This window comes from Epinephelus fuscoguttatus, linkage group LG2 (assembly GCF_011397635.1).
Source record: "Epinephelus fuscoguttatus linkage group LG2, E.fuscoguttatus.final_Chr_v1".
In the NCBI taxonomy this organism is placed as follows: domain Eukaryota; kingdom Metazoa; phylum Chordata; class Actinopteri; order Perciformes; family Serranidae; genus Epinephelus; species Epinephelus fuscoguttatus.
In genome coordinates, this window is record NC_064753.1 from 20,103,343 (window position 1) to 20,127,799 (window position 24,457).

Genomic DNA, 24,457 nt, shown 5'->3' on the forward strand with positions numbered 1-24,457 from the left:
GTTTGGCCAACAAATAAATGTCATCCCTGCATCACCCTATACCTAGACCTCTGCAGGAGCCCACTACTAGGAAACATGTTGGGCTGAATTAATAATTTACCTTATGGTACAAGTTTTTAGCTTCAGGTGAACTTTTTAAAATGAATGATTGCCCTTTTCTTTCTGTCTGTTCTGTTGTAAAACTTGTAGCTGTCATATTAGCTTCGTAGGAGCAGGGTACTAGGTATGGTGTTGGTGGTGTTCAGGTTTTTGTTAAAGGCGAAAGCGGAAAATGACTTGTGTCCATGGCTGACTAAGAAGAAATAAAGAGACTTTTAGAACGTATAAATATACAGCAGTAGTTTGTGATGACTGATTGGTTAATCTATGACTTTTTCATATTTATGTCCTTGTGCACATTTTCCTGCTCATTTGAAACAAACAATACGTGACAAAATCCAAAGTCCACATTCAGTTGTGCTGGAAATCAATCTAATGCAATCTACTGTTTTGTTCCATCCCTCCACATGTCCAGGCCTTGTTCAACTACCCCCCTCCACCCCCGTGTTACACCACTTTAAATAACATGACAAGCTTCGGAGCATTGCCCCTGTGTTCTTTTTATGAGAGGCAGGGGGAAGAGGATTTGGCCGCTGTCAGCAGTTACTGGAGGGCAGAAGCCCCGTACTCAAATCCCAGGCTGGGATTATGATATAAAAATCAATCAATCCCCTTGTCCCCGCACGGTGAATCAGCGGTGATGGCGTGACCTAGTTGGATGAATCTAATCTAAGCAGTGACTGACGCCACAAGGACAAAAGGGAGCTCAGTGGGGAATAACAAAATACGCTCATTAGATAAATATTATAGAGGATAAAAAACAAAGCAGCAACTTGCTGTTTGTTTTCCTCTTTTACAATCCCTCTATCTCATATGTCCTTCTGTCTCTCTCTCCCACACACTCTTTGCCCTCTGTGTATTTCATCTCCTCTGTTCCCTATTTGTAATTTCTTTTTGGTGTTTCCCTGTCTGTAACTTTTGTCATTTCAGGGTTGTTTTGGAGATCTGAGTTGTGATTTTCTGAGATAACATCATCATGTTTACACTTGTCTGAAAAGCAGTGTTATTTGTCTCCTGTATTACTTTATTCCCACTTTACCTGTTCCTCTCTTGATATTGTCTCTGAGTGTTATGGAGATAATGTGTTCTAACAACCTAACAAGCTAACTTTGAACATATGATTGGGAGTAATATTTTTGTACCATTTGCTTTTGTACTTGTTTGCATTCTTTACTGTATTGATACCAGATCTGTATTTTGGTGGGAAATGTGAGGTTTATGACAATGAGCGTATAGTCTGGGGACTCATGTTAATGCAGTTGGCAACATGTGTAGTAGGAGTAGAAAAGTGTGGAAGAAATGGAGAAAAATTGTGAAAGAAAGAAAGAAAGAAAGAAAGAAAGAAAGAAAGAAAGAAAGAAATTCAGCTTTCTCCATCCTCTCCTCCTAGTCTGTTCATCCTATTAGTGACCTGAACTCTCTCTGTCCCTCTGTCTCTCTCTCTTTCTCTCACACATACACACCCACACACACTCTCACACACACAACCAACCTTCTTCCCTCCTTCTTTCCCACTCTGTGAGGCTGTGAGGTCCAGACAGAAGGGAATGAGAGTGAGGAACACCTATCACATACAGCACCTGTTTGTCTTTCTACCTGTTGATTTTCAACAACCCTTCCTGTGACTGTTTTAAAAAAAGATATGTCACAGCTGGTGACAGTGATGTGTGGTTTATGCCAAAAGTGAGCAAGGGCTAGCACTCACTTCAACTGCCCTAACCTTTAACATTAAGTATTATTTTTAAAAAAAGTTGAGAGTAAAAGTCTGTAAGAGAGGTCGATCAATTCATCGGATTGGCTGACTTTATATAAACTACTGTTAATGGCCGAACAGGGGTCCGATAGTGGCTGATAGCTATAACCTCCACTTGTCACATGGGTACAGCTGTAAGGCTTTTGCACAGTAGCAAGTAAGCAGCAGGCCACCAGCTATTTGTGTGTAATTGATTTCTGATAATCTAAACAACTATTAAGTCATTATTACTTTGCGACCGGAAGGGGCTGGTACTCAGTGCTCTCAAGCCATAAATGCACAACAAACTTTCAGTCACATTTTTCACCTTACATCAGATATGATGTTGTCAGAAAGCAATCATCCCTGCATTTTCCTGGCGATATAAAATGTGACTTTGTCCCAGGGAACAGCCGATTTTACTGCAAGGCTGTTTAATGGCGTTCATGTCATCACAGTCCTGTTTTCATTCAGTTTTTTCCCCACAATGTTCTATGATTATCTGCTTTGCTCAATGTTTTAGATTTAATTCTATTGTTATACTGTTCAACTGCAGTCAGAAAATAAAGGAAAAAAATAAATTTATTCTGTGTTCTGTCATTTATGAGCAGGCCATATAAAAGGTCTTTGTAGACCTACACAATACAAGGACAAGAAACTTTCCAGTTTTACTCACCAGTTCAGCATCAGCCTATAGTCTAACTAATAATCCACCCCTGTAATTATTCATTGATTAATATCAATCGCACAGTTTGATCCTCCTAAAGCTCCTCCTAAAACCAACTCAGTGCCATATGCTGATTCTGTGCTTTGGGTCTGGAGCAGCCATGGAAAAGTCCGAGCACTTATGAACACCAGCAAACAATCAGAGCCAATTGAAAGCAATTTCAGACAAACTACCAATGACTTGTTGGGTCGTTCACTTTAATATAGCACTTCGGTCAACTCTGGTTGGTTTTAAACATGCTTTATGAATAAACTTGACTTACTTACTTTCAAAAGCCATTCATGTGTTGAGATAAACCAGAACCATGACACAGCTAGTGTTCAGTGTTAATCTGTACTGGGGCTTGAAGTCCATAAATGTTTTAGCCCTTTTGTTTCCTGTTCTGTCACTCAGTGTTCAAAGCATTTCTCTTTTATCATAGTGCACCATTTATCATCTCTGGTCCGCTGTGTTGTCTGCTCTAATTGATAGCATGTCTCATTCACCTGGGGCTAATTCATTAGCGTCACTCTGTTTTCTGAAGCATTTCAGCAAGCAGCGTCCATCTCTTACTTTCTGTCCACTTCACTCCCTTTCATTTCCTCCTCCTTCTCTGTGTGTTTGCAACCACTCCTCTCTCATGCTTGCTCTTTCACAGAGATGCCAGACTCTGTTTCCTCTCCTCTCAACTTTATCACAGTCTCTTTTTTTTTTTATCTTCTCCACCTTCAGCTCACTTTAGAAGACTCCTGGGAACATTTATCTCTTATCTGTAAGACACCATATTGCTCAATTGATAACCTCTCCTTAAGTTCAAAGTCTGTAAATAAAAGGTAAAAGTAAAAAGTCATGGAGACTCGTGGCTATCATTAAAACATAGCGCAACGTTTGCTGTTTTTTCTAACCTTGGAATATCCGCTTAATCACCAGTTCCTGCATCACATTCAAAGTTATCATTCCCAACATGAGAACTGAATAGCACCACACATCAACTGTCTTCTATCAGGTATGGATAAGGGCCTTGTTCAAGGGCAATTTCATGTAAAAGGAATAGTTTTACATTTTAAGAGACTTGCTTATTTGCTTTCTTGCTGACAGCTAAATGAGAAGATCAATGACACCCTAATAAATCGGTACATGTGAAGCTACCGGGGTTATGTACAACTTTTGTGTGTATTAAATACATACTGTACATATCTACATAAATAAATTTGAGTTGGGTCCATTTCCAGTTTTGCCAGTCTGGTCTGATGTATGAGCTTTGATTGATTTTATGCAAACTGGCTGAACTGGAATTTGTCATTATGACACTTGTGGCAAATTAAAAAGTAGCCTACATCAGCAACCTGTGCCGACGGCATCACCACACTTAATCCAACATTCATTGCATTAGGAATAAGCAATATGACATTGTGATTAACATAATTTTATTTTGGTTTATAAATGGACTGATGAAACCAATCGTGTCCGACGGGCTGCACACAATTTACTGCAGAGCTTGGCAACATGAAGGAGACTACATTTCAGTAGAAGAGGAACAGTAAGGGGGACAAGTGGTGCACTTTGTTCACTAGAAAGTTTGTGTGTTTTTTGGGGTGACGAGAGGAGACATGGCAGAGTTAGTCTCTCAAGAGATCTGAAGCTGACAAAAGAGGTGTCCTAACTTGCTATGGGTGCTGCAGCGCTGCCATTTTGAGCTGAACTTTGTCAGATACCCTGTTTCTATTTATAAGTGTGGCATGCTTTAAAAGCACTGCAATGGATAAGAATAAGCTGATTCATGAAGTTATCTGTAAGATTCCTTCTTATGTCACTAAAACCTGAATAAGGTGCAGCTGGCTGAAGAGAGATCGCCAGAGAGCTGAAAGTTTCTGGTAGGTAAATGACCATTGCTAGATGACTTGCTATAGGTTATATTCTACGTCTTTATGTTTAGTGGTTGAAACATAGGAAGATAGCAAGTAGGCTACTCACGCACCTTTAAAGTGGTTACATCTTTAGTACAACTTCCTGTGCACAGATGATATGTACTGGTTTGTTTACATGAAGTAACACAAGTGCATATTTAATGGATTCAGTGTGGACAGAGAGCCTTGGTGTCATGTGATGCAACATGATAGTCAGACACTTGTTTGCTTGTGGGACACAGTGTCATTATGTTACACTTGGAAACTGCTGCTGAGTCAAGTACGACACCGACATCAAACCAGTTTGAAAATTTTTAGCCCAACCCTAATATACATACATACAAAAGCCCCGTTTCATGCTCGGTGGAAACTCGGTATGCTTTTTTCTTTTTACACTGAAAAGTTGTGGATGGTACCAATGGAACTGTTCCATACTGTCCCCATCTTTGGTTCCCCCTCTGTTGGGGTACCTAGCACACAGATCTGGTACTAGAAGGTGGAGCTGTGAACACTGCAGTCTGTTGATTGGTCAAAAGTGGACGGTCACTCTGCTCAGGGCTGAGCTGTGGCTGGTTTTGAGGCTCATGTAACCACTGTTCATACCATGAAGAGTGTCATTAGTAGACTGTAACTATAAAATATAAGGATGTTTTGCTGCCTCTTGCAGCAGCTGTCTGAGAAAGAATAACTTAATTGAATATAAGGTGGAACTTTAACTTATAATGTTACTCAGTGCATGAGTTGATGACGTGAAACGACTTTGACCATTATTTTAGTTTTTGTATGACACACACTTTTAGTAATAAGTGGATCTTCAAGTGTTTATATATATTAATTTCGACCAGATTATGTCAACTGCATATATTCTAATCCTCACTTGGAGAAACGGGGCTATACAAACATACACACACACATCTTAATTTATAAGCATGCTAAGCCATGCCACCAGGCTGACAGCTGTAGCGTCATATTTTACTGAGAGATATAATGAGAGCATCAATTGTATAATCTCACTCTGGGCAACAAAGCATAAACGTGTATATTCCAAAATGTCAAACTCCTTTAAGGGAGTATTAATCTTTCATTTTCACCACCAGTTTGGGGATTCAAAGAAGCTATGTTTTGGTCGAAAGGCTGCTTTTCTAACCTAAAGCCTCCTTTCAGTTAAAGCAAGCATTACATTACTTTGCTGTATCCACATTTTCAGTTCATATCTATTCCAGCCCTCTGACCGTGAAAAATACTGGATTAAGATAAGAAGCCCTGAACAGTCCTGCTATCTTCAAATGGCTCTTGAGCATGTAGGACATATGTTTCATAAAAAATGACAACAAGGACCTTCCATATTAATATACTCATGCTACTAAAAGGATTTCAATATAACTGATAATGGGTTTGGAAAACACTTCAATAAAACACTATAAAACAATTCATTGTCTTGCAAGATTTCCAAGGCTGGCTGGCATTTAGAAAATGAGGCAAGAGGAAAGGGAGAGAAGTGGAGAAAATAAACACAACAGAAAAAAACGCAGGGCTTTCCCTTGTGGTGAATCAGTTTGACCGTAACAGTCATGACAGTGTTGTCAACGGCAACAATGTTGTCGTAAGTAGCAGAGTTGCTGGGGCGGTGGCGTGGAGATGGACAGAGCTGTGTAGAGTGAATTGGAGATAACAGGGAGTGTGACAACTGAATTACAGCTGACGGCCTTGAGATGAGCTCTCAGCAACGGAAAAACAAGACAGATAGACAACATGGCACGCTGGGAGGCAGGCGCGGAGACAGAGAGGCTGAGAGCAAAATCCGAGTGGAGCGTCAAAGGGTAGAGGTAAAACTCAGGGAAAGAAAGGAAAAGAAGACGGAGAGAGAGTTAGATTAAAGGAATTGAGGAAATGAGAGGATGAAAGGAGGCACGAGTAAAGATGGGAGACGTTTTAACAGTGAGAGAAAGAGACAGGCAGCAAGCGATTCCTGAGCCAAGAGACAACGAGCATGCAGAGAAAAGTCAGATGAGATGGGAGAATCAAAGAAAAAGACAACATAAGTCGAAGCAAGAAAATGATAGCGGAGGAGAAAAGCTTGGCTTCGTGAAGGCATGCACATGTCAGCAAGGACGTGTTGGTGTGTTTTTTTAAAGGAACAATCCAAAAACTTACATGTGGCATTGGTGAGCCTGAAGGTGACTGACTTGTCTTCGATGTTACACACATTGCGGACGGACACCTGGCACGTGTAATCAGCAAAGTCTTTGGGTCTGAGGTTTTTCAGCTTCAGCACCTTGGTCTCACCCTGGATGGGACAAAACACACACACACGACAATATCATGCTAAAATATAAAAACTATTTGACCATAAAATCTTTAATGGGACACATATTTCCATAGGCCTATATAACACATAACACTGCATCAATGAGAAAGCTCAGTCTGTTCTAAACTGGGTTGTAATCTTGTGTAAAAGTGACTTCAATTTTTCATGAGCCGCAGTTTGATAAACAGGGTCAAAGACACACTGAGATAAACACACACACACACACACAAGGCACACACACACACACACACACACACACACACACACACACACACACACACACACACACACACCGTTTGTATATCTGACATGCCCTGATTATCAACTGAAGCATCTCAAATCTACATATAGAGCAATATGAATGATGTATTTCAAATGGCTTTCACATGAGACCATTAGGAAAATGAAAGCAATCTGATAGTCAGTGCCAAAATAAAAGCTAAATCCATCTATCCTCTCTCCCCGGCTACTCATAACACAATGTCTCTTGCAACTCCAGAAGCTTTCTCTGTGCGTCTCATGTAGACACAGTGTGCACGCTCTCTTGGACACACAGAAAAAGACACACATCTCTTTCAACATCCCTGATGGTTTTTCAGATCAAGACTTTGCGTCTGATACTGAATGACTCTCTGCCTGCAACAGTAGGAGGTGATGGGCAAACAGTGTCTAGTGCAGCCCTGGGAACAGCTCTTCTGGTTGGCTAATTGAACTCGGGGGGCACTGCTGTGTGGCTGACTGATGCTTTGAAATGTGGAGAAAAAGGGAGCAGTTGTGCTAATGTGAAGAGTGTGCTCTAAAATCCCTCTGCTTTGACTAGTTGCTGTTTCTATTTGCACTGTACGAGCAACAATTACCTGGTTTACTCTGATACTGAAGGTAAAGACAAAATCTGAGGAGTGCGCAGTTGACTGTTCTCTTCAGGCCTTTGCACACCAGGTCCATATTTTTCCGAAATTGTCGCACGTTTGAAAATAAATATGACCTCATGTTGTGTCAATCAAGTGTACACACTGTCTCAAAAACTTGCCCAAGAACTGGTAGAAAGAAAACATGGCCTAACCTGAAGGACACAAACATCCACAACAAGAGAGAGGAACACAGCAATAGAGGACAGTGGGCCTGCAAGTAAACAAGTGGAAATACATGGAAGCAATGCTTTTTAGCCTTTAATGTATAGGACAGACAAGCGTGAAGGGGGAAGAGAGAGAGGGAGTGACATGCAGCAAAGGGCCACAGGCCGGAGTTGAACCTGGGCCGCTGCGGCAACAGCCTTGTACATGGGGTGCCTGCTCTACCACTAAGCCACCGGCACCCCATTTCTATCCATTTCTATCCTGCAAGCATAGTTCTTTTTCTTCAGTTGTAATGCTGAAGATTACAGATTTTATCAGCTTCAGCTAGCTAGTCAAGCTAACGTTAGCTTCCTGAGCTGGCTGACTTTTAGTGTAGCAAGACACAGATTGGATTTATACTTTTCATATTTTCAAAAAGTATGTTTCCCTTTTGAAGTTACAAGAGAAAAGGTTTTGAGGGGGACTATAGTATGTGTAAGAGCTGAATATGTCACTTCACTCATTTATGTATACTGTGTGGTGCTGTATTGGTATTTGGAGCTTTAGTTTATAAAGGTAGAAATAACATTGTTCCCGTCAGGTGTTTCACCTCGGAAGGGCAAAAGGGTTTTGACCGCTGTGGTGCAGGACAGCGGGGAACGTGCTGAAAGCTGCGTGTTCGGTTTGGATGAAAGATAAAGAAATGGACACTTATTCAAACTGTGTTTGCTGGTATGAATAAATACGATGATTTTTCTGCAGCTGGAAACTGCACCAAGGAAGCTGTGGCATCTAATGGGGAAGCGTGTCAGCCAGGTCAGTCCGGGTGAAACATCTCTAGCTGCAAGTAATAGGCTTAGCTCTTACAGTATGTTTGGTGAACGTGACATAATATCAAATATCAAGTTTGGCTGGGGTTAATAAATGTCCCCAAATCAAATAAAGGACAGGGTGGAGATGATGACGTTAACCTAGCTCTGATATAGCATCCAGGACCAGCTTCACCACACAGTGGCGAAACACTTCACAGACAGTGAATGTGTTATACTAGTCAGAGCTTGTTTTAACAAAGCTTGGTCACAAGCCAGGGTCACAACCACAGTGCACTGCAGTGTTCATGTAAGCAATTAATGTTAGACAGAAAAAGATTCAGAGTGAAAAATTCTCCTCAAGACGAGGGGTAAAGTGGGGAGGATTTTGTGAGGCAATCTTTAAAAAAGGGCAGAGCAGTAAGTGAAGAGTGACGGCACACCTGGCCTTGTGTCCGTGCTGTTTATGTGCTCATGTGTACCTGAGTGTAAAGCGGTTCGTAGATGTCCACTCCGTTGTCCTTGCTCTGTTCGATGAGCGTGCTCCCACGTTTCCAGATGAACCGCGCGGGAGGGTTGGAGTTGACTGTGCAGCGCAAGAACACCGTCTTCTCCTGGTAGTAACTGCCACGCACATCGCTGATGGTCTGGTGCACCGTCAAAACAGGCGTGTCAAGGTCTGCAAAACATAGCAAAGGAACAAAAAATAAAAACACGAAGAGCCACTGTATCGCTGCAGGTCGAGATATTGGTTATTACGCCCACAGAAGCTTCTTTATTAAGACCTTTTTCTGCCACACACAAGTAATAAGTGACCAGGAACCCACATGGTAGTTTTATGAAAGCAAAAATTCTTCATAGTGTTAAAATAACCTTCAGTTTGTATGATGCTGTCGCCTTTTCTATGCAAAACATTGGCAAAATTATGTGTGGCAGGGATGGGATTTGGTAACTGGGACACAACTGTAAATAAGGGCAAACGAGTGCTGTTTGTTGGCTGAATCGCCCGCCCACACTGACCAAACTGTCCAAACAGTTGCCTATTGATCATGGCTTCTAACGAGCACAAATGTCCAAACAATCTGCGTGTTTTGCCATCCCCCCTTCCCCCCTCTCTGGCTGTGATTCTCTCACACATTATTTTATATATATTACTTCTGTCAGTTTAACCCCCCCCCCCCCCCCCACTCGCCTCGTTCTCCTTCTCTTTTCCTTCAGTGGATAGGATTTCAGCTGCTGTCACAAGCATGGAGGCTGCTCTCCCCTAGTTTCTGCCATCTCTCCAAAACTCACTGCCACTTTCACTCCTCATCACCATCCCTCCCTCTCTATCCCCTCCTCCTCGCTCCTTGCCTCTATCTCTTACAGGGCAGAGTTGTGTGTGTGTGTGTGTGTGTGTGTGTGTGTAATCCCGATTCTTTGCAGCCCAATTGGAATGTTGCGGACTTCAAACATCATGGATACAATTTCTGCCAACAGCGGGGTAGCCTTTTCCCCCCTTTTCCTGCCTTTCTAGCTTACCTCTCTCCTTCCCTTTTTTCTCCACTCTGCCCCTGTCCCTCACTTTCTTTCTCCAGTGTCAAACCTGCTGCACCCTTTCAAGAAGGCATGGTGCAAGCTGTAGAAAAGAGGTGAGCTGGGAGAGCAGCCACTGTATTCCTTACTTCAGTTGGGCCCATGTGATGGAGGAAGGAGGGAGGCATTTGTATTTAATATATCTTTGCTTGAGATGTTTGAGAGAAACAATGTGTGGATAAGCATGCTTGATTTCTGAGCGCCGTTGAAAAGGGCACAGCTGTCACACAAGGGCTGCGTCACACACATGCACACACACACACACACACACACACACACACACACACACTCGCATCTGGACTTGCATCTAAGTGAGTGCGGCTTCAGCACACCATCAGAGCACTTTTCTAGTTTGAAGGTTAGAGCTCCGGGAAGAGACTGGCACATAAACACACAGAGGCAACTTGAACTTGTTCAGGTGATTTTTGTGACTCCAAAAAACAAACAAACACACGAATTGCATGAGAGTACAGCTTGCTTTTTTTCAAATGAAAGGTGAGTCATAAGGGCATGGGAAGATTTACCGATTCGTGGGATGTGATATAACTGTGTCTTGCATGCTTTGAAGCTAGGTACAGTGTGCAGAAAGCTTGCCTGAATGTGACGGGAAAGAAGGGTGAGTCAGAATGGGTGCGACACTGAAACTTTCATGTGAACACTTGTGACTACAGATGTTTCATCAAATCATCTTCACAATAGTTTTAAAAAAATACAAAGCTGCAAAATTTGCTGAAGGGCTTCAACATCACATAGTATACATACATACATAGTATTCTGTTAGTTGTGATACCTGTGCAAAAGACGGAGTAGTTTATAACAAATATGCAATCGCAACACAGATCAGACCTGCAAAAATGCTTTGAAATACACCAAATGAAAGTGCGTCTTTGTTCAGTGACACCATATGTTTAAAACGATGGGATGTTTAAACATGAGAGGAGTAGGACTTCTTTTTACAGAACAGGGTAAAAGATTATGACATTGTTATTGTAGCTGTGTTTAGATTTTTTTGCTGATGTTTTTCTGACCTCAGGATTGTGTCTTTAGCTTTTAAGTTGAGTGTCTTGTGCTCCTTTGTTCCTTGCTTTGGCTTTTAACATCTTTTGACCATGTTAGAAACAAGCATCTTCACTCTAACATGTATCTGATAATCCATAAAATAAATCAGTCAATCAATGGTCTTGGAAAATGAGCTCATTCATTCATTTTCCGTAAGCGCTTATTCTGTTGGGAGTCGCAGGGGGAATGAAGCCTATCCCTGCTGACATTGGGTGAGAGAAGGTACACCCTGGACAGGTTACTGGACTATCGCAGGGCTGACACTTAAACCCATTCCCAATACCTCCCCTTGTCCACTACCCCTTAGCCCTTGGCCCTACCCCTTAGCCCTCGCCCACTACCCCTTGGCCCTCAAAATGAAGCAACGAGGGGTAGGGGTAGGGGTAGAAATCTTTCTCTAGGAATTGGGACACCACTCACTACGTCACCGCATCGGTTACGTTCACGCATACGTAACTATTTTAAACAGGAAGCTGCGAGCCATCTACATTTCCAACCGGCATCTACAATGGAGTCTCATTCATCCTACCAATCGTGTTTGCTGCATTCATCATGCTTCATTTGACAGATGACAGGACTTCTGCTAGCTAGCTAACCAGCTAACATTATGAGGCAGCATAGTTATACTAGGTGGCGTGTTATCGTAATGTGAAAAATCTGACAATTTTGCAGAAAGATGACAGACGCCAGATAGTGCAAGCTAGCTAGCTAGCTAACAAGCAACCTGATGACGGTAACGTTAGCTATGTATGAACTTTTTTCCCCGTCTCATGCACAGCGGTATCCATGGCGACGTCTACCCCTCGCTGGCAAGTCAGCATCTGAAATCCCTCGCTCCAAAGGGCTAGTTTCATACCTACTACCCCTTGTTATGCCCCCTACCCCTACACGCAAAAGGAATTGGGACAACACTACCCCTTGTGGGAACGCGCAAATGTAGGGGTAGGGCCAAGAGGTAGGGCTAAAAGAGGGGTATTGGGACGGGCGCTTAGAGCCAGACAACCATTCACACTCACATTCACACCTACGACAAATTTAGAGTCACCAAATTAGCCTAACCTGCATGTTTTTGGATTGTGGGAGGAAACCCACGCTGAACGCACCTGTGGTTGGAACCTGAGCGCTCTTGCTGTGAGGTGACTAACCACTAATGCTAACCACTGCACCAGCATGCCACCCCTTTACTATAAAATACATTAATGCATTATTTTATTACTTATATTAATCACATTTGGGATAAACCTATACATCTCCACTCATTTTTAATATTGTAAAATACAGTAAAATGCATGCAATCATTATTTAGTATTTGAGTGTTTAAAAAACATAATATTAGAACTCCTTATATTGTGTCTAACCTGGCTAAGCTGCTTATTCTAATGCACTGAGGTATTTCTGTGTCTCTGTTATTTGCGATTTTCTCAGTGATTCAGCGCCATGCTCTGTGAAGTGCTCACCTGTTTCCATTCCTTTCATCTCCCCGTGGACACCCTCATTTATAAAACGACAACCCACAGATTGGGACAAAGGGCCCAGCAGGAAACTAGACGCTGAGGTACCACCAGCCTCTCTAAAAGCCTCTGCCAGTAACAGGCCATCAAACCTGGGCACCTATCAAAGATATCTGCCCCTTGGTTGTGCCACGTGTGCATGTGTGTGTGAAAGAGATCTGGCAAAAGAGCAAGCACCTTTGCACACTTCTATTTACGGATATGTGCATACGCATGTGTGTGTGTGTGTGTGTGTGTGTGTGTGTGTGTGTGTGTGTGTGTCTTTGTCCAAGACTGGCCAGGTTTTCTGTATGATTTTCACAGATCATTTGCAGCGCAGGGGGAATCCTAGCTGACTAATGCCCCAGTAGTGTGTGTGTGTGTGTGTGTGTGTACATGTAGGTGTGTGAGTGTGTGTGTGTTAGAGAGTGAGTGAGAGTGACTATCTGCTGTCATTCTGTCTGTTTCGTGACACTATGAATGTGGTGAATGTGGAGAAAGTGGAAAGTGACAGATTGACACAGACAGAACAGACACAGATGAGTAGATTCTCAAGCACATCATATAACTTTAAACGATCAGGCCCTGCAGAGTCACTCAGAGGTCCACTTGTATGTTCATGTACGGCATAATTAGCTTAATACAAGTAAACATTGGAATACATAAATTACTCATACTGCCAGCATCAAAGCAATCTGGTATATGCAGTGCAAATACTGGACTAATATTAAACTAGAAAAGTGCACTCAGGGCAAACAGGAAGTGCCGGGCAGGCTATGTGTCCAGTGTGTATGTATGACAATAATGGCGTAAAGGGGAGACAATCTGTTGGTTACATCAATAAGGTGTAACCACAATAGAAAGGGTATATGGAAACAAACTTATGACACAATGCCCAATAAAACCCCTTCCCACCTCCCTGCCCAAACAAAGACGAGTTGATAGAGTGGCTGCAATCAGCTCTAGTCGCCATGTTGCTGATGGAACGCACCGCAGCTGCCCCCCGTAGAATCATGGGGTTACAATCAAGATGACGGCAAAGATAACAAAAAACAAAGAAAAAAGATTTTACATCTTGTATCATTTTTGCATTAGTTTTAACAGCTAGCAACATATCAGGTATGGAATTAATCTGCAGATGCTTTGGTTTCAAATGATAAAATACTTTCTATGGATGTCAGTTTTTGAGCCACCACAAAGGCCAAAATGTGGCCTTGAACAGATTATGTATGACTTGCTGTTTTTAGCCTTGCTGATGGCTATAAGTCTTTTTGCCATGTGATGTTGTTGATCACCTGTGGCCCCTACTGACTTGCTACGAGGAGCAGGGAGTCAGCAGTCAATGAAAGTATAAAACAGAGCATTCAGTAAAATTGTTCAAAAACTGTGAATCATCACAGCCATGAGAGGTCCTTGAGCATTCAATCATAAAAGTGCAGAAAAATATTAGGTTGATGGGACCAGTAGGTCAGACAAACAGATACACGCATGCATGCACACACATGACCAAACAACAGACATCCCACTGGAACACACAAAAAAAAGAAATGGTACCTGCTGCTCTTATATTTCAAAATTCATTTACTGAAGTCATGGAAAAAACAATGACAATACTTTTACAGCTTTTCTTTTCCTCCACACGACAATTGTGTTGTTAAAGCTTTTACAATCCGAACTCCCTGGGTGAGTCTAACTTTATTCAGTTTGGGCCCTTAAGTAAACAGAGACACAAGATGAAACTGCAAGTGTACAGAAATACAATATGAAACTTTAATGAAGCTTCTGATTTCCCCAACGTCCTGCCTTTGCACACAGTTTAGATCAATTGCACTGCACTGCTTTTGTTAGCCACAGCTTTTAATGTACATCTACGCTTTCAAATTACAAGCTGAACTGAGGGTCTGGCATTGTTTCCCGTACAGACACCACACAGTGCTGACACAAAGACATTTCAGTTCTCCCTCAGAGTGCTGCAATTAGCTTGGACGAATGCATGTGGAGAAAGCACAAAATCACGTGTCTTGTATAAAGTTAATACTATGTGATAAAAAGTGACACCTGAACCCAAAGATGACTGGAATATCTAATCATTTCTGATTTATATCTGTCCTCCAAGGCAAGCCTTTGCATGTTCATTCTGGACTACATCCTGTTTTAAAAAATCTGTTTTGGGCATTTAGCTGGCAAATTTGTCTTTTTATAAAGCTATTTCATAACATACAGATTTATTAATAACTGAAATGCGGTTTTAATTATTTGTATTGTGTTGTTTTTAACTCAAAGCCAGTCAAAATGTCCATTTTAATATCTTTACTATATCTTTAATCTCTTTACTATATAATAACGAAAACTCTGTCTGTGGGTGTATCTGTGTGTGTCTGTTTCATGTTTTTCTCCTCACTTACTTGGTCAATCCATGTGAAATTTGGCACAGTGGTAGAGGGTCATGGGAGGATGTGAATGAAGCAATTTTACATCAATTGGCCAAAGGGGGGCGCTATAGCAACCGACTGAAATTGCAAACTTTGAATGGGCATATCTCATGCCCCGTATGTCGTAGAGACATGAAACTTTGCACAGAGATGCCTCTCCTCATGAGGAACAAAATTGCCTCAAGAACCCATAACTTCCAGTTTATAGATTTTCTGCCATTTTGAATTTTTTGAAAAACACTTAAAATCAATCTCTTCCTAGGAAGTTTGACCGATCTGCATGAAACTCAGTGAACATAATCTAGGGACCAATATCTAAAGTTCCCTCTTGGCAAAAGTTGGAAAACTTACTAAAACTGAGCTTCTATAAGGCAATGAATATTGCAGAGGGCGTGGCTCATCACATAAAGGTGTATAACATCTCAAGGGTTTCACCGATCACCATGCAACTTTGTAGACATATGACCACACATAATCTGAGGGGACCCCTCCATTATTGACCCCATCAAACAAAATGGGGGCGCTAGAGAGCTAATTTCTTATCTAGGCCTAACCACCATATCAATTTTTACTGAACTTGGTAGATATGTAGAACAGGATGCCTCAAGGTGACTGGAGAAATTTAACTCTAATTGGCAACTGGGTGGCGCTATAACAACAGAAAAATTCTTAAAAATGGCTAAAATGCGACCGATCGCTGTGGCTCCCCCTGTGGCCCAATGTTGTTGTTTTTTTTTCCAATTTTTGGTATAACTAAGTCATGGTATGGTATGCTGTACATAATCACGGAAACTGTCAGTGTGTCATTCTGTCAGTCCCACGTTTTTCAAAAACTCTGTCTGAATACATTGCTCTTCTTAATGGGTTCAGTTGACAATTTAATCTGCAATCTCCTATGACCTGTAGCTATCCCAAACACACACCATATGAAACTGTATGTGGGCAACTGTGCACTCAATGGGTATGGACTAGTAGTGTTATTACAAAAGAATTAATCTTGGTATTATGATTGAATAAGTAGCCTGAAAGGAAAGACGTAAACTCGACAGGTAAGAATTACAATAGTGCTATCGTGAAAATGCACAGCAACTTAATAGCAGGAAGTGGCCGGTCATGTTTTCACTTATTACTAATTTTTACACAAAAGTTTGTACAGAGTTCCCTTTTTGAACTTTTGTTGTGTAGCTCTTTGCATTGATAGAGACTGAAAGGATGTGGGATGGAAATAAAAACATAATACAGTAACAACCCACTGTGAAGGTCACACAGTAGATTCAAATCTACAAGGTCACAGTTATAGAGTTCACCTTAGTTACCTAGGCTACCTGGATCCTTAGATGTTGTTTTTAAACATAAACTCAGACAGCACAAACAGATGGCAGCTGGAAAAACTGTAATGTGTATAAAAGCTGCCACTTTATCTGCTGTCGTGTTAGCTCTTTAACGCTGACATAATGGCAAAGACCTCAGTTAAAATCACACTTCATGAATAAATTTAACTTCATTTAAAAAGTTTCAATAAAGAAAATAAGGAAAAAGGGCGTATCTCTAGCACGCTGTCTTATCTGGTCGACACAACTTAATTCAAGACGGGCGATTCAACACTCCTTTCATAAAGTCTTGATCGGTCAACTAAATCCAGTTAGACCAGCTGCCTGTTAATGAAATTCCTTTATCATTAGAGACAAACACTGTCAAGTATTTTACTTGTGTTTGTTCAAAATTATTCTCAGGTCCCAGTTCATCTCAATTATATAAAAAAACCGATGCAGGAAACCCTCTTATATAAGAACAGGTGCTTCAAAATTACCAACTTGTTCGAGGTATTCCCTGAAGGGTTAGGCTGAGTGCAATTTTGGTCAGGTCTCCCAATTATGTTTGCTCTTGAAAATGATGTTTGTTGTTTTAAGACAACTTTCAGGGCAAACTAACTAGCACAAAGAAACACTCCTGTACATTGCTTGTTTTCTGAGGAATCAGATGATCAGAAATGTGATAGGCCTTACAAACTGTCACGGACATCTAGTGACTACGCTTCTAAAATGCAGTAAACCCAGTGAAGAGAATGCACAGCAAAACAAAATAAATAAAAACAAAAAACAAAAAAAAACAAAACAACTGTATTGACAATTGGACCTTTTTAAGAGTTTATCTGATGTATTTTAAAACGATTTCATAAGCCTGTTCCAAGCCTCTTGAAAAAGTAGATCTACTCCTCTACTCCCTGAAAAGTAGATCAAATCTTGAGTTACAATGTAGAGAAAAAAGGACAATGATTTAGTTTCACAGACAGCAGCATCTATGGTCGTACAGTATCTTTTATAAACTCCTGGTAATACGTCTGCATACCAACAGTACTTCACGATCAAACCTCAAAAATTGCTCCGAAATAACTGGAGTAACCATGGCGATGATGGAAACAGAGATTTACTCAGAAGCAATCCATCTGAGCGGTCAGGGTTGACCGAGTATGTTTTTGTAACAAGTTGACCTCTGCTGGGTGCTTTCCCCTGCAGGAGGACGCCCTGGACTCCAAATCCTCTTTGATTTCCAATAACATGTCCTGTACTCTAATAGCTCTCTTGGAGTAGACGGCCATTAGGGGACCAAAGAGAAGATGACAGGTTCAATTGAGTGTGAGCGTGCAATGGAGGAGAATAAGGTGTGGTGTGGTGTGTGTGTGTGTGTATGTGCATGGTTGGGTGAGGGGATGTGATGGTGTGAGTTCAGATAGCTATTGTACAACGCAGAACACCGAGTGTATTATCCCCAGTACACAAGGCTGTAATTGTGATTCACTAAAGAATCCATTATCAATTTGCTAAATAATAGGCATGGAAAAATCTGTACTGTATGTAAAATAGAGAAAGAGAGAAAGAGGGAGAACGAGCCACAATGTATTCAAGCTAAACAATTGAAATGCAAAGAGCTTTTTCTATTCAACACAGAGCAAGCAGGTGAATACGTTCTGCTGCACTGCTTTAGTTGTGACGCTGAGCACAGGGCTGATCAAGTCCATACATTTAGAATAACGAGTTTCTTCTGCAAAACCATAAAAAGTTCTGACACTTAATTACTGCCTGCTCTGTTTCTGTGGCTAACCCTGCAGTCCTCACTGTTGATGTTGACCGGCTTGTTCTGACTCAAGTGAATTGTAAGCCAAACAATGGTGTTTTTTCTAAAACTAACAATGACCTTTTGTTGCATAAACCTAAGGAGGTAAACATAAAAATGAAGTATTTTACCAACCATTGTAAGTTTATTTTGAGAAAGACTACAGACTACACATGCAATGTGCAGAAACTGTGTATTCTGAAAAGACACAATGCATGTGACAAGTGAAAATTGACACACAGTTTGTGAACGTCCTAAACAGACACAAAAGGATTGCTAGGGCATTATATTTTGACGTGTATGTCCACAGACAAAGCGGCGGCACTTGACCAGTTGGGATGAGGATGTGTTGCACTGGCTAGCACATCAAGATATTGGCCCACAAGAAATAACAAAACTTAGGGTACATGCCATTTCCCTTATTTACCTCTCCGTCACTACTTGCCAGTGTGAAGGCCGTTTCAAAGTCCTTCTTTCTATTTCTATTCATTCTTGTCCTAACCTTTTATCTTGTGTAGATTGCATAATGTGTTTTTTTAATCATTTGCTGTGTGTGACAGTTGTATATGTCTGTTTGGCTTGTAACTTGTAACAATGTTTTATGCTGCCCTCTTGGCCAGGTCACTCTTGGAAAAGAGATTTTTAATCTCAATGAAGCTTTTACCTGGTTAAATACAGGATATATATGTATTTCTTTTGGCTCTAAGCAGACAAGAGCGGGCATACATGGTAACCTTCACTTAGGTCTTTCATCAGCCTACTCTGTAATTGTAGCTGTAATTTTTTTACCAAATAGATCAGGTGAATAAAAGATCCAACTCAAGACACCCAAGGTTTCGATTGCATTTCTGTATGGATTCACCTTCTAACAGCAGATCTGTTGATTGACAAAAGCAGCATCAACAACTTTCTTTAGTAGAAAGAGATATTTCTCTTAAATTACGAAGCATCATGGATGAAATCTTAATCAAGGTGTAAAGGAGTATGTTGTCTTTCAGCAGTAAGTATATTTTAATTGATATTTTGTCATGCAGTCACTTGTGGAGCTGAAAATCGTTGTGCACTAGGTAGAAAACATTCTCGGAACCCATCGGCTGTATTCGGCGTCTGACTTCCGGCAGACGGCGATGCAGCCTCTGGGAGCAGACCTCCGATTTTTTGGCATTCCGGTTTGATTTGGGTGGAGGAGGCGAATTTCTGTTTCCGACTTCCATTTATATCTAAGTAAATATGCTGAACCATTGTGACGGATTCAGAGTTTGCAGTGATGCCAATTATGTTCCGCCTCGTTAGTTCACCGCACGGAGCGTTTAACCTGGCAACGACTGCAGCCGGTTGGTCAATATCACGCGGACTGCAAAGAGACTACAACCGGAAACCAGGGCTCTTCCGCTCTTCTTCCAGAGGCAAGATCTCCAGGGTTTGCCTACAGACTCTACATTCACTGTGTGTAGAGTCTGTATATAAAGACTAGGTAGAAAATATATTTTTAAGTGAGATGTATTTTCCTAATTTTCACTTTTTTCCCAAAAATTTGCCTGAAAATATTTCACAAAAACAGCAACCATAACCTGGATTACAGAATAACGAATTTAGAAACACAATATATGCAAATAATTATTGAACTAAAATGCATGGTTCATGTGCATTCAGTGTCTGAGCTGTAAAGTACATTTTCAGACTGTGGTGTGTTTACTCTCACTGTAGTATAAATACAGAATGCAGGTTTTAAAAATTGTGCAGAAGTTGGTAAAACAGTTGTAACAAATTCTAATGTACAGCAAGACTTGAAAATTGACACTGATGCTTCCACAGGTGGAACTGTGTATTTGCTGTTAGTTTTTAGGCAAATGCAAACTCCAAACTATCAAAAGTTGCTACAGAACAAAGGCAGCTGACAGCTGATCCAGCTGTGCCATCATCATCCGAAAGAGATGTTCCATCAGATGACAGTACGAAGAAAAGGGCATCCCATTTATCTAAATGTGTTTCCTCAATCCATGGAGGCAACTGGAATGTAAATGTACCCTGAGGGTCTACAGTCACACCAGCAACTTTTACCCCTTTTTAACGGTCATGGGCTGGGTTGGCTTGGCTTGGCTTGGTTTGGGCTGTCAGCCCAGCACAGCAGGGATTTGCATTTCCATTACAGGGCTACCATCTTGAAGGTGTGTCTTTAAACTGATGATGGCTGGTCTTGAGTGATGTTGTTTTAAAGCAGAGTGCTGATCAACAGATATACAAAGTACAAACAGGACGCAGGAGAGAAACTAAACTCCATACATAGAGATTCAGTCAGAAGCTACAAAAGTACTGAGAGCTGAACACACAAAGACTTTTTAAAAACATCTTTCTCTCTGGTCTCCTGCAGACAGACATGAGGAGAGTCTCACAACACACGTTTGTTTGGGGGGAAGAACAAGGGTCAGCGGGGTTGGCTGAGGTCAGCAAGACGTCAATGCTACTCACTTGAGGGCGGGCGACCCGGCTTTTGGACCTACTCCTGAGAAGGTCCATCTCTGGCGCAGCTTGGTGTGGCACGGTGCTTCTAAACTGACAATGCAAACACAAACCACCACAGCATGGCTTTACTTGGCACGGCCAAGAGTGACGATGGAAAAAGGGTATGTGTGAACCTGTACTTTGGCATAACGTTACTTTAAACAAAATGCAAACATCTACATGCTAACATGCCATGATGACACTGCTAACATTCTGATGCTACGCAGGTTTAATGCTTACTTTGTAAATTGTCCTAATTTAGCATGTTAGCATGCTAGTTAGCACATAACACAAAGTAGAGCTGAGGTTTCACAATCATTTGGTCATAAACCAAAATACTGGACATTGATGAGATACTGAATTTCAAACTGATGATGGCACTGAAAAATCAGAGGATCACCAAAGTTATTGCACCTCATCCTGAGGTCGACAACACTGCCTGGACCAAAGCTCATCGTAGAGAGACATTTCAGTCTAGGTCAGAGGGGTCGACTGATTGAAAGACATTGCAAAACATAAAATAACCTCATAAAACGTAGAAAATGTGTGCTTTTAATTAAGCAAACTTATTTCTGTGCACATTTATTTGGACACCAATGGTAAACAGTAAATCAGATTTCAATTCAAATCTAAAAGATTAATCAATAATATGCACCTATTTTTCTCCACTGCTACAGTAGCCTATACACCACGCAGACTTCTATCATCTTTGAGGATATACAGAGAGGTCAGTATGCAGCCATGATGTTCTTATCATCAGCATGTCTGAACAGTGATGGTCAGAAACAACTGCTTACTGAAATTATATTGATTTACAAAAATCATTAAAGATAAAACCGGCTTTTGTGACAAGGACAACAAAGGCAGTGTTTTCTGATGAGTAATTATGTGGTATTTGGATGTAATCAAAACTGGTGCGTAACAGTTAAAAAGCCCAGAAAAACACTGAATTCCTTATGAAGGAAAACTGCTAAAAATCTTTTTCTATAGACAAGTCCAAACATATTTCAGTCTGCAGTAATAAGCGATCATCACACCAACTACAGAAAAAAAACAACAAACTCTGTCTGACTCTTTTTTATCTCTTACACACTCACATGTGCACACACACACACACACACTCACAACACATTGAAAACACAGTCTTATAGGCTATCCACCACACAAACACTCATGCGTGCACACACACAGCCACACACACAGAGAGAACAGCCTGTGCATACAGAGAGGCACAAACAGAAGCAGACTTGCCGTTTGATCCAGCTTCGCGTCTCGTCAATTATTCAGCATTCTGCTCATAGACATCGCCTTAAAGAGGACATAAAACATGCACGAGGCCCACATTTCGAAATAACGAGAACATTGCCTGTGTTTAAAATGCAATGTTAAGAAGTAAAGATTGATTTAGGCAGATTTTCTCTGCTCACTTTTTTTTTAAGTGTAACGAAAGAAATCACTTGGTCTTTTGCATTTTTAACCCCGCTAATTATGAGTCTGTGTCCCTCTCACTCTCCACTGATATTACTCATTAGCTAAAAATACAAGTGATGGATGAGAGATGAGACTTTTACACTGTATACTTTGTATACAATCAGAGGAATTGGATCTATGTAATATTCTTAGAGCAATTAACAGCAGCAGTGTGATTTGTCTAAGTACGCACAAGGCCTTTAAAAGAAGAAAAAAAATAAAAACTGAGCTCATTCAATTAAGATAGTGATTGCATTGGCATTTCAGAAACCTGGAAAGGCTCTTATCCTGTTTATGAGGAACCCAAATACCTTCCTGGACAACTCTGTAAAAAACCAGGATACTGATGAAGTTCAGTCAGGAGTGCTTTCTTTGTGCTCATCCATTCACAGTTCTCTCCCTCCCACTACATCCCCTAATTAGCTGACTAAGGGTGTTCACTCCTCTAGTTATCCAATTAAAACTTCCCCATGACCTCTATCAGCCAATCAGGATGCCACTGCAAATTTTTAAATCTGCTCTCTTCATTTCAGGCAGAATTATCGTGCCCTCCTCCAGCCCATTAACCTCCAGCCATCATATCCAGAGTCCAGGACGAGCTCAACAAAGACTCATTCCTCTACTCATCCAGATCATCAGCACTTCTCCATCATCGTCTCGTCTCATCTTCACCACGTCTACCACCAACATTGTCTAGCCCGCGGGGGTTCCCTATTCCATTATGGATTCATCACCCTCCTTAAATCATACCATCTCTACGGGGTCTAATCACGAAAGACTTCACATTGCATTTATACACCTTACTGTATGCCGGTCATTGAAAGCCACCGACAACCTGCACAGGCACAGCCACAGCTGAGTTATGTGGTAAAAATACAAAAAATGGTGTCAGCGACAAGGTTTCACTTCTGGTGATAACAAAACTGAGTTTTGTCTTTAGGTAACAAAAGAGGCTGCGTATGTTCATCCACTGCCGCTCCCCTATGTGCTGTAACAGTGACCAGGCGGCACCGGTGTGAAGGACAGTGTTATAAGAGGAGCTGCTTTCAGGTATAACATTAGGTGAGTAACTACCTAGTGTGTGATTGTGTGGGGTTGAAAGAGAAAGAGCGAGATGGTGAATGTGCTCTTAGCAGACAACTGTTGGCCATCTCAGCAGGAAAGAGAACAGCAGTCAAGTCGTAGTAAATGTACAATGTAGTTTTTTTTTGTTTGTTTTTTGCTCTCATTTCCCATTGTCCGTTTGTTTCTGTTAACATTACAGTACCTGTGCAAATAGACTGCAGTAATCAGTAGCTGGGTTACTAATAATTCTCATGTTTATGGGAAATATGAATAACCCAATTTCTCTTTGTTCGTGTAAATACCATTTCCAGACTATGATTATGACCAAAAAAAGCCTCAGAGACAGTTATTCATGTCCATGAAAATGCACTTATACAGAAAAAAACACAAAAAATAAATGAAAAAAGCTCAGTAAATAATTACCAGCCAGATTCTCAGAGTGAATGCGCATATGGTAATAATAATAATGATCACTTTTCATTCAAAGCAAACCAAAGGGAGAGGGTACCTTCTCTAGGTTTGTTTAATTTCATGATTTTTGTCTATACAGATGTAGAGAACATTTATATTGAGAAGCAATTAATTTGTTGTTGTGGGGGAAAAAAACAGAATTCTCTCTGTGTTTAGCACAGAGGTTATTTTCTATTTTAGTTCAGTTCCGATTAAGAATAAAAATGTCTCAACAGTTACTTCATTGTTCTGTTTAACTTTCCTGCAATCATCTTTTAACTTTCCTCATAACAACAAAGAATCAACAGAGCACTGCAGTCCACCTATGAATACACACACCATCTTGTGTTACACCCTGTATTGTTAGGTTTAACAGCGAGGCACAGGAGACTGTGTTAAGAAGAATTACATGGTGAGTCTTCTCCCAAACTAACACTCATGAATTTGCTGAAAATGGCGCATTTTTGTCGAGCCAGCGCGTTATGTACAAGCCTTAATTATGCTTTTGTCAGCAGAGAGCCTGTGAAATGGTATTAAACATTCATGATGGTGTGACTCTATTATTTTAGGCCATAAAAAGACTAATTTGGGCACGGTTATTTACCCTGAGTGTGACAGTGTAGCTGCACAGCGGCGGTGACAGCAAAGAGGGTGTTAAGGGACAAAGAGGCATAGTTCACTCAC

The 24,457-nt window shown here is 41.0% G+C and overlaps 1 protein-coding gene across 4 annotated transcripts in view; it reads right to left on the reverse strand.

The window, feature by feature from the left end:
* Positions 1–24,457, reverse strand: part of LOC125898716 (MAM domain-containing glycosylphosphatidylinositol anchor protein 1) — a 233,837-nt gene that overhangs the window by 86,745 nt on the left and 122,635 nt on the right. For all 4 annotated transcript variants that reach the window (XM_049592615.1, XM_049592609.1, XM_049592626.1 and 1 more), the window contains exons 5-6: positions 9,099–9,295; positions 6,599–6,731 (exon numbers count right to left, since the gene is read on the reverse strand). In XM_049592615.1, the coding sequence (XP_049448572.1) occupies positions 6,599–6,731; positions 9,099–9,295 (330 nt within the window). The remainder of the gene's footprint in view (positions 1–6,598; positions 6,732–9,098; positions 9,296–24,457) is intronic.